This window comes from Bombina bombina, chromosome 7 (genome assembly GCF_027579735.1).
Source record: "Bombina bombina isolate aBomBom1 chromosome 7, aBomBom1.pri, whole genome shotgun sequence".
In the NCBI taxonomy this organism is placed as follows: Eukaryota; Metazoa; Chordata; class Amphibia; order Anura; family Bombinatoridae; genus Bombina; species Bombina bombina.
Window position 1 is genome coordinate 176,471,852 of NC_069505.1, and position 11,248 is coordinate 176,483,099.

Consider the following 11,248-nt stretch of genomic DNA (forward strand, 5'->3'; position numbering starts at 1 on the left):
AAGGGTTAAACACTGAGTTCTGCTTGATTAACCCTTGTTGTAAGCACTGAGTGCAGCTATGTAACAATCTACAGAGCCAGTGCTGAATCTGATGCAATAAGCTGAGGTCGCGGTACCTGTTATACGACACCTTCTGGCAGCCTCGGGTTTTGTTGGCAGTGCAGGTTCCGCGGAGGCTGCTTCTTGGGAGTCCCCACTTGTTTCCTGAGCCGGTTTGGGGTCTCCCTGCTCTTGGCTTAACCTGGACTGAACAAGGTCAGTGGAGCCGAGCTTCTCCCTATAAAAAGCAGGTACACTGCCGGCGCTGGTCTCCTCCCAGAGGTAACGAGTCCCTTTCGGTAACGGTGCATCTTTTTGGAAATCAAAGTCCCACTTCTGGCTGCACTCCTCCCGGATCTCCCGTAGTTTACACTGTAAATCCCGGCTGAGCTCTTCGTGATCCACCGGCCCGAAGAGATTCCTGCACACAGCCGTACGCCGGTGATACGGGAAAGTCCGTTTAGCCACCAGCCTCTCCAGGGCAGAGTCGGACAGCTGCACATTGCACATCACGCCGGTCCCGCAGCCGCTCCGCACTGACACCGGCACAACCAGCTCTGCGGGGACAATCGCCACTGGGCTGTGTATTTTTTTTTTTGTATTTTTTTTCTTACACACGCAGGAGCCCCGCCCACCGCACGTTTTCATAGGTTGCCCAGTCAAACAGGGCTGGGAGTGTGTGTGATTGGTCAGCACAACAGTCCGTCATTCAGTGTTTGGGTTCCTGCCTGTAGTAATGACGTGAAGCGAGTAGTGGCGACGCGAGCAGACACCTCGGGCCTTTGTTTGTTTCTGTGTGTCACTGGCAGCCGGTGTCTGTCACATGCATTCACTGTGTGTATCAAAGTGTGTGTCACATGCAGTCACTGTGTGTGTATCAAAGTGTGTGTCTGTCTCATGCGGTCACTGTGTGTGTATCAAAGTGTGTGTCTCATGCAGTCACTGTGTGTGTATCAAAGTGTGTATCTGTCTCATGCAATCACTGTGTGTGTATCAAAGTGTGTATCTGTCTCATGCAATCACTGTGTGTGTATCAAAGTGTGTGTCTGTCTCATGCAATCACTGTGTGTGTATCAAAGTGTGTATCTGTCTCATGCAATCACTGTGTGTGTATCAAAGTGTGTGTCTGTCACATGCAGTCACTGTGTGTGTATCAAAGTGTGTATCTGTCTCATGCAATCACTGTGTGTGTCTGTCTCATGCAGTCACTGTGTGTGTATCAAAGTGTGTGTCTGTCTCATGCAGTCACTGTGTGTGTATCAAAGTGTGTGTCTGTCTCATGCAGTCACTGTGTGTGTCTCAAGCAGTCACTGTGTGTGTATCAAAGTGTGTGTCACATGCAGTCACTGTGTGTGTCTCAAGCAGTCACTGTGTGTGTATCAAAGTGTGTGTCTCATGCGGTCACTGTGTGTGTATCAAAGTGTGTGTCTCATGCAGTCACAGTGTGTCTATCAAAGTGTGTGTCTGTCTCATGCAGTCACTGTGTGTGTATCAAAGTGTGTATCTGTCTCATGCAATCACTGTGTGTGTATCAAAGTGTGTATCTGTCTCATGCAATCACTGTGTGTGTATCAAAGTGTGTGTCTGTCTCATACAGTCACTGTGTGTGTATCAAAGTGTGTGTCTCATGCAGTCACTGTGTGTGTATCAAAGTGTGTGTCTCATGCAGTCACCGTGTGTCTATCAAAGTGTGTATCTGTCTCATGCAGTCACTGTGTGTGTATCAAAGTGTGTGTCTGTCTCATGCAGTCACTGTGTGTGTATCAAAGTGTGTGTCTCATGCAGTCACTGTGTGTCTATCAAAGTGTGTATCTGTCTCATGCAGTCACTGTGTGTCTATCAAAGTGTGTATCTGTCTCATGCAGTCACTGTGTGTGTATCAAAGTGTGTGTCTGTCTCATTCAGTCACTGTGTGTGTATCAAAGTGTGTGTCTCATGCAGTCACTGTGTGTGTATCAAAGTGTGTGTCTGTCTCATGCAATCACTGTGTGTGTATCAAAGTGTGTGTCTCATGCAATCACTGTGTGTGTCTCATGCAATCACTGTGTGTGTATCAAAGTGTGTGTCTCATGCAGTCACTGTGTGTGTATCAAAGTGTGTGTCTGTCTCATGCAATCTCTGTGTGTGTATCAAAGTGTGTATCTGTCTCATGCAGTCACTGTGTGTGTATCAAAGTGTGTGTCTGTCTCATGCAATCACTGTGTGTATCAAAGTGTGTGTCTGTCTCATGCAGTCACTGTGTGTGTATCAAAGTGTGTATCTGTCTCATGCAATCACTGTGTGTGTATCAAAGTGTGTGTCTGTCTCATGCAATCACTGTGTGTGTATCAAAGTGTGTGTCTCATGCAGTCACTGTGTGTGTATCAAAGTGTGTGTCTGTCTCATGCAATCACTGTGTGTGTATCAAAGTGTGTGTCACATGCAGTCACTGTGTTTGTATCAAAGTGTGTGTCTCACATGCAGTCACTGTGTGTATCAAAGTGTGTGTCGTCACATGCAGTCACTGTGTTTGTATCAAAGTGTGTGTCTGTCAAATGCAGTCACTGTGTTTGTGTCACAGTGTGTCTGTCACATGCAGTCACTGTGTGTGTATCAAAGTGTGTCTCTGTCACATGCAGTCACTACTTTGTATCAAAGTGTGTGTCTGTCACATGCAGTCACTGTGTGTGTATCAAAGTGTGTGTATCAAACTGTGTGTCTGTCACAGGCAGTCACTATGTGTGTCACAGTGTGTCTGTCACATTCAGTCACTGTGTGTCTGTCTCATGCAGTCACTGTGTGTGTATCAGAGTGTGTGTGCCACTGGCAGTCACTGTGTGTGTGTGTGTCACTGTCAGCCGGTGTGTGTCACATGCAGTCACTGTGTGTGTGTCACTGGCAGCCGGTGTGTGTCTGTCACATGCTGTCACTGTGTGTGTGTGTGTCACTGGCAGTGTATTTAGAAGTTTATTTATTTACTATATAAAGTGCAGTGTTTACATTATTTAGCTGTTATCTGTTTATACCGAGAAGCAGTGTTTTTAAAAGTTTAATATTTTCTATATAAAGTGCAGTGTTTACATTAGTGGGCGGAGTTACAGAAATTGCCGATCACCACTTTCGACACAACACCGGTGTATGTGTGTATCAAAGTGTGTGTCTGTCACATGCAGTCACCGTGTGTGTATCAAGTGTGTGTGTGTGTGTCGCTGGCAGTCACTGTGTGTGTCGCTGGCAGTCACTGTGTGTGTGTCACATGCAGTCACTGTGTGTATCAAAGTATGTGTGTCACTGGCAGCCGGTGTTTCACAGTGTATGTGTCTGTCACATGCTGTCACTGGCAGTGAGAGGCAGTGTATTTAGAAGGTTATTATTTACTATATAAAGTGCAGTGTTTACATTATTTAGCTGTTATCTGTTTATACCAAGAGGCAGTGTATTATAAGTTTATTATTTACTATATAAAGTGCTGTGTTTACATTAGTGGGCGGAGTTACAGAAATTGCCAATTACCAGTTTCGACACAACACCAGTGTATGTGTGTATCAAAGTGTGTGTGTGTCACTGGCAGTCACTGTGTGTGTATCAAAGTGTGTGTCTGTCACATGCAGTCACTGTGTGTGTATCAAAGTGAATGTGTGACGCTGGCAGTCACTGTGTGTGTGACGCTGGCAGTCACTGTGTGTGTGTCACATGCAGTCACTGTGTGTCACTGGCAGCTGGTGTGTGTCACAGTGTGTGTGTCTGTCACATGCTGTTACTGTGTGTATCAAAGTGTGTGTGTGTCACTGTCAGTGTATTTAGAAGTTTATTATTTACTATATAAAGTGCAGTGTTTACATTAGTGGGCAGAGTTAAGGAAATTGCTGATCACCACTTTCGACAATCGCCAGTTTAGAAACAACACCGGTGTATGTGTGTATCAAAGTGTGTGTGTGTGTCACTGGCAGTCACTGTGTGTATCGAAATGTGTGTGTCTGTCACATGCAGTCACTACACACACTAGCAGTCGCTGTGTGTGTGTTACTGGCAGCCGGTGTGTGTGTGTGTCACATGCAATCACTGTGTGTATCAAAGTGTGTGTGTCACTGGCAGCCGGTGACAGTGTGTGTGTCTGTCACATGCTGTCACTGTGTGTGTGTCACTGGCAGTGAGAGGCAGTGTATTTAGAAGTTTATTATTTACTATATAAAGTGCAGTGTTTACATTATTTAGCTGTTTATACCGAGAGACAGTGTATTTAGAAGTTTATTATTTACTATATAAAGTGCCGTGTTTATATTAGTGGGCGGAGTTACGGAAATTGCTGATCACCACTTTCGACAATTGCCAGTTTTGACACAACACCGGTGTGTATGTATCAAAGTGTGTGTGTGTCACTGGCTGCCGGTGTGTGTCTGTCACAGTGTGTGTGTGTGTCTGTCACAGTGTGTGTATGTATGTGTGTATGTGTCACAGTGTGTGTGTGTGTAAGTCACAGTGTGTGTGTGTGTATGTGTCACTGTGTATGTGTATATGTCACCAGTGGAAATAGTGGCAACGGTGTTAGTTTAAGCAAATATCAACCCCTTCATAATATAGTATGCTGAAATAATAGTAGATATATAATCTATTCAGTATTCATTATATACCAGTTAGTATCACTGGTGAAGTGTAGGAGAAGGGGGGTGCTGACTGTCTGATAGATATATAGGTACAAAAAAGAGAGAGAAGTTTGACAGTACCCAGCACTCACAAAACACTATATAGTAACAGTATGCATTGAAAACCGGATTGTGTCAAGAACTGGTTATTAAAACGTAACTTTTACTAATGATAGAATAAAAAGGGTGGTAAATAGTACCAAATGTATAACATAAATATGTGAGACATACATTTAAAACTTAGATTAAGAAACAGATCAGGACTGTGTGTGTGAGACTTCAAAAACAGAATTACTTCCCTGGGTAATAGTTCAAATACACCGTAACCCTCAGGGCTCAGAGAATACACGGATTGCTCTAAAGCTAATCTAAAAAGGGGATTGACCCCAACAACATTACCTAATCTGAGCAATACTGGTATCTAGAGCAGGAGAGGAAACGGTTTATAAATGACTGATTAAGGAAGGCAATTGCCACATCAATATGAGCTTAGAAAGGTCCCAGGTAAACACAAATTAGCAAGTCTCATGCACACAGATAATGCCTGATGTACATTTCGCCGCTAGCACGGCTTTCTCAGAGGCTAACCAGAGTCAGGGCCCCAACCCGGTATTTGTATCGGCATTGACCAATAGAAATTGGTTCTAAGCACACACCTCTAGATGCAGCCTATCACAAGAGGCTTAACATAATTGGTTAAAGATTCATTACATGATCGTATCAAGCAGATGTCAGGCTAGTAACATGTTGAAAAAGTGAAGTTAAGCGCTCAAAGCACGGGTATATCTAAGAGATGTGTATTTAAACAAAGGGAACAGTGTCCAGTCTGTAATCAACGAAAAATTAATATATTCATCAAAATAATAATATATAATATTATATAGGAAGGAATATATATATGTATCAGAACAGAGACAGAGGCGTAAATATAGTTCAAATGGAAATTTCCAAAAGGCAATTTATTATACTAGTAAAACAGAGGTGTCTAGATATCTAAAATGATACAATGTAAAACAAAGGGACGTCTCCCTTAATAAATGTATAGATACATATAAAATAAGCATAAAAGAACGATAAGAAAAAGTACTTGCGCTTTAGCGAAAAGTGTACTGATGTCCCAAGATATTAACTTGCCAAGTGGCAAGAAAGTAACTGTTCAGTTGCAGGCTTGAATTGCCTGTATTTTGTGGTTGGCGTTACTGGTTGAAAGAAAAGAGCGCCTTTTTATGTAAAGGTGACGTGACGTCACGTTTTAAAATGGTAGGTGATGTTGCCGTGGCAACCCCTATTCCTAAATCTGTAAGGAAATCCTGGGGGATTTGAAGATAATTTTTGCGCTCACGAAAGATGATAGCTTTGTTGTCGTGAGGAACGACTAGCAAGATCTTGAAATTTAGAAGTGGGTCTTTGCGGTCGCTAGTAGCGACTAGTTTATCCTTTGTTGAAGGACTTGGCGGTCGCAAACAGCGACTAGGAGGAACATATAGATCCTTCCAGTTGAAGATAAGGTGGTCGTTAATAACGACTAGAGGATCTTTAAGAAGTATAGGTTGGTTTTTGCGGTCGCTGGTAGCGACTGGGTTATCCTTTGTTGAAGAACTTGGCGGTCGCAAGTAGCGACTAAGGAATTCTTTGGTTTAGGATTAGGTGGTCGTTAGTAACGACTAGCGGATCTTAGGATATGTAAGATGGTCTTTGCGGTCGCTGGTAGCGACTGGGTTATCCTTTGTTGAGGAATTTGGCGGTCGCAAGGAGCGACTAAGAAATTCTTAGGAGACAGTCAGTTTTGTGGTCGCTAGTAGCGACTAGGAGTTTCTTTGTAGCAAGGTTGGTGCCAAACGGCACAGCAGTTGGTGGAGTTAGTTGTCAGTTGGTGCCAGCATGCACATAGAAATTCAAATAGAAAGTCCTTTGAAGCATAAAATTGTTAACAAATAACAATAATGATGGATAAAATCAATAGCAGAAAGCACAGTGTCAGGTCAACGCGTTTCGCCCTTAGGCTTTATCAAGACAATAATAGTAGTAACATGTTGAAACAATCTTGTGATAAAAGATATTAGATATTCGCTACATTGTTTCAAAATCAAGAATAGGTGTCAGGAGCATTGAAAGATGACAGCAACCGTTCCAACCCAACATGATTTACTAAACTCGATTGTAAATTTCAATCATGCAGGTCTAGCTTACTCAGAATTGTCACTCCCACCTGGTCAAAGATTAATTCTATCCACCAATTGGATTCGAAAGTGTCTTACAATACAAAAATCTGCGTTCATTACCAATAACAGATTTTCATTCACACATTTCAACACACATATAATGAGATTAATCCTTCCTATGTCACACGTAAGAAAATCCTCAATTGATGCATAAATCCTCTCCATGTATGTTGATAGAAAATTTGATTGCGTTTTTCAAAAAACAATCATAAGAGAATGATGTCAATATCCTTCCTATATCACACGAAGGTAAATACTCTATTGATGTAGAAAAATAAATAAAAATAAATAAAGCCTCTCCATGTATATTGATAGAAAATTTAAATTTTAATTGCGTTTTTCAAAAAACGATCATGAGAGAATGATGTCAAAACTCATTCACAAATTGACTTAAATAAGACACACTCTTCTTATCTGTCAGAGCAAAGAGTAATGTTAACACGAATAAGTATATTGACTCTATTGAAACGGAATCTTCTTGTGTGTCCCTAGTAGATTAAGTGCATAAAATAGCTTGATATCAAAAATCTATATGTAAGATTTATGAATAATATCACGTAATGCGTATCACATTTCAAATAGCAAACCAAAAAAGGGGGGACATTGTTTGCAATATTTCAGCCAATATTATCACTATAGTGCAGATCCTGCCCATTAGTGGATTAACCAAATTTAATTGCGTTTTTCAACAAACGATAATAAAAGAATAATGTCAACACTAATCCACCAATTGACTTAAATTGAACACACTATTCTTATTTATAAAAGCAAAGAGTATTGTTATGCAATCATAAGATGAAATATGCTAAAGTGTATCTCTTATTACAGTGGTTATAATCATAATTTATTTTGTACTGTAATTTCCCAAACGTCATCTGCTACAAGTATAGGACTATCATTCGTGCCAGTATGGTAGTTTATCCCTATATGAGTTATTACAATAGTGTTACTGTTCCTTCTGTCATGGATTATTGATCTATATGCACATTAAAAGTCACCTATTGTTCATTTACAGGAATGCCGCAAATCCATCCTGTTCGTTAATCCCATTGGGTGTAAGGGTATTAAGCCAAAAATCCAGCGGCATTCAGATTGGAGCAGCATGTGTTCTATATCTCCTCCTCTTATGCCTCTCCATGTATATTGATAGAAAATTAAAATTTTAATTGCGTTTTTCAAAAAACGATCATGAGAGAATGATGTCAAAACTCATTCACAAATTGACTTAAATAAGACACACTCTTCTTATCTGTCAGAGCAAAGAGTAATGTTAACACGAATAAGTATATTGACTCTATTGAAACGGAATCTTCTTGTGTGTCCCTAGTAGATTAAGTGCATAAAATAGCTTGATATCAAAAATCTATATGTAAGATTTATGAATAATATCACGTAATGCGTATCACATTTCAAATAGCAAACCAAAAAAGGGGTGACATTGTTTGCAATATTACAGCCAATATTATCACTATAGTGCAGATCCTGCCCATTAGTGGATTAACCAAATTTAATTGTGTTTTTCAACAAACGATAATAAAAGAATAATGTCAACACTAATCCACCAATTGACTTAAATTGAACACACTATTCTTATTTATAAAAGCAAAGAGTATTGTTATGCAATCATAAGATGAAATATGCTAAAGTGTATCTCTTATTACAGTGGTTATAATCATAATTTATTTTGTACTGTAATTTCCCAAACGTCATCTGCTACAAGTATAGGACTATCATTCGTGCCAGTATGGTAGTTTATCCCTATATGAGTTATTACAATAGTGTTACTGTTCCTTCTGTCATGGATTATTGATCTATATGCATATTAAAAGTCACCTATTGTTCATTTACAGGAATGCCGCAAATCCATCCTGTTCGTTAATCCCATTGGGTGTAAGGGTATTAAGCCAAAAAATCCAGCGGCATTCAGATTGGAGCAGCATTTGTTCTATATCTCCTCCTCTTATGTCTGGTTTTATAACCTGTAATACAGAGACTTTTAGTCGTGGTCTAGGACCATGTTTCTTTAAGTAATGTCTTGCTACCGGAGTGAGTGTTTTATTTTTACCTATATCAGTAATGCAATTTTTAATGCTATTGATATGTTCACCTATTCTGGTGCGTAGTTCTCTGGTCGTAATACCCACATATCTCAAACCACATTCACATAGTAAACAGTAGACCACATTTTTGGTCCTACAATTAGCGAAACCAAGCATCCATTTGGTTCCAGCACGTGTAGAAAATTCGCAGAAACTACATGAGCCGCAAGCATAAGTTCCACATACTCTTTTGGTACTTGTTTTTTTCCTAATAAAATGACTCTGTACCAGTTTGTTCCCTATTGTTGGTGCTCTGTGCCAGCTGGTGTTAATTCTTTGGACTATACAATTAGCCAAAACTGGATCTGATTTCAAGATGTTAACATGTTTATTAAGTATCTCATGAATGTTCTGATGTTCTGAGTTATAGGTTGTAACGAATCTTACAGTATCATCAAGTTTTGTGTTTTTCTTTTTAGGTATGAGTAAGGAGTCTCTTGAGGTTCTTTTGGCACGTTGGAATGCCAATCTTAAAATTTTTCTTGTGTAACCTCTCTCCTTCAGACGCAATTTGAGCTCTTTCGCTCTTTTCATGAAAACAACATCATCTGTACAATTCCTCCTGATTCTGAGGAATTCCCCAGTAGGAATTGCTCTTTTAGTTTGTGTAGTATGACAGCTGTCATATTGTAGCAAAGAATTTGTTGCTGTCTTTTTTCTAAATAGATCAGTTTTCAGCATATTTCTCTCATCTTTATGTACATCAGGCATTATCTGTGTGCATGAGACTTGCTAATTTGTGTTTACCTGGGACCTTTCTAAGCTCATATTGATGTGGCAATTGCCTTCCTTAATCAGTCATTTATAAACCGTTTCCTCTCCTGCTCTAGATACCAGTATTGCTCAGATTAGGTAATGTTGTTGGGGTCAATCCCCTTTTTAGATTAGTTTTAGAGCAATCCGTGTATTCTCTGAGCCCTGAGGGTTACGGTGTATTTGAACTATTACCCAGGGAAGTAATTCTGTTTTTGAAGTCTCACACACACAGTCCTGATCTGTTTCTTAATCTAAGTTTTAAATGTATGTCTCACATATTTATGTTATACATTTGGTACTATTTACCACCCTTTTTATTCTATCATTAGTAAAAGTTACATTTTAATAACCAGTTCTTGACACAATCCGGTTTTCAATGCATACTGTTACTATATAGTGTTTTGTGAGTGCTGTATATGTCACCAGCTCTGCAGGGACAATCGCCACTGGGCTGTGTATTTTTATTTATTTTCTTTTTTTTCTTACACACGCAGGAGCCCCACCCACTGTACGTTTTCTTAGGCTGCCTAGTCAAACAGGGCTGGGAGTCTGTGTGATTGGTCAGCAGAGCTGTCCGTCAGGCAGTGTTTGGGTTTCTGCCTGCCCTGTAGTAGTGACGTGAAGAGACACGAGCAGACACCTCAGGCCTTTGCTTCTGTGTGTCACTGGCAGCCGGTGTCTGTCACAGTGTGTGTGTCTGTCACATGCAGTCACTGTATGTGTGTGTGTCACTGGCAGCCGGTGTGTGTGTCACTGGGAGCCGGTGTGTGTCACAGTGTGTCTGTCACATGCAGTCACTGTGTGTGTGTCAGTGTGTGTGTCTATCACATGCAATCACTGTGTGTGTATGAAAGTGTGTGTCACTGGCAGCTGGTGTCTGTCACAGTCAGTCACTGTGTGTGTGTATCGAAGTGTGTGTGCCACTGGCAGCCGGTGTGTGTGTGCCACTGCCAGTCACTGTGTGTGTGTCTCGGGCAGCCAGTGTGTGTGTGTGTCACTGCCAGTCTCTGTGTGTTTATCCATGGCAGGTGGTGTGTGTGTCACTGGCAGTCACTGTGTGTGTGTCACTGGCAGCTGGTGTATTTCACAGTTTTTGTTTGTCACTGGGAGTCACTGTGTGTGTCACTGGCAGCCGGTGTGTGTGTGTGTCACTGACAGTCACTGTGTGTTTGTGTGTCGCTGGCAGTCACTGTGTGTGTGTGTCAATGGCAGTCACTGTGTTGGTGTCGCTGGCAGTCACAGTTGGGGTGTGTGTCGCTGGCAGTCACTGTGTGTCACTGGCAGTCACTGTGTGTGAGTGTCACTGGCAGCCTTTGTGTGTGTGTGTTCTACTGGCAGGCTTTGTTTGCTTTTGTTTTATTGTTATACGTTATTTAATAAAGATTGAAAATTTGAGAGGAAAAAAAATATATGCATGAAATGGGCAAACTAAGGGGTTAATTCCAACCAATCACTGCATTATATGAGTTTTCTTGTGGTTCTCAAAATTGGGGACAACATGTTACCAGTG

The 11,248-nt window shown here is 40.9% G+C and overlaps 1 protein-coding gene across 1 annotated transcript in view; it reads right to left on the minus strand.

Moving 5' to 3' along the window:
• Positions 1-618, minus strand: part of CDKN1C (cyclin dependent kinase inhibitor 1C) — a 14,863-nt gene extending 14,245 nt beyond the window's left edge. The window contains exon 1 of the mRNA XM_053720434.1: positions 117-618. Within this exon, the coding sequence (XP_053576409.1) occupies positions 117-549 (433 nt within the window). The 5' untranslated portion in view covers positions 550-618. The remainder of the gene's footprint in view (positions 1-116) is intronic.
• Positions 619-11,248: the final 10,630 nt, after the last annotated feature.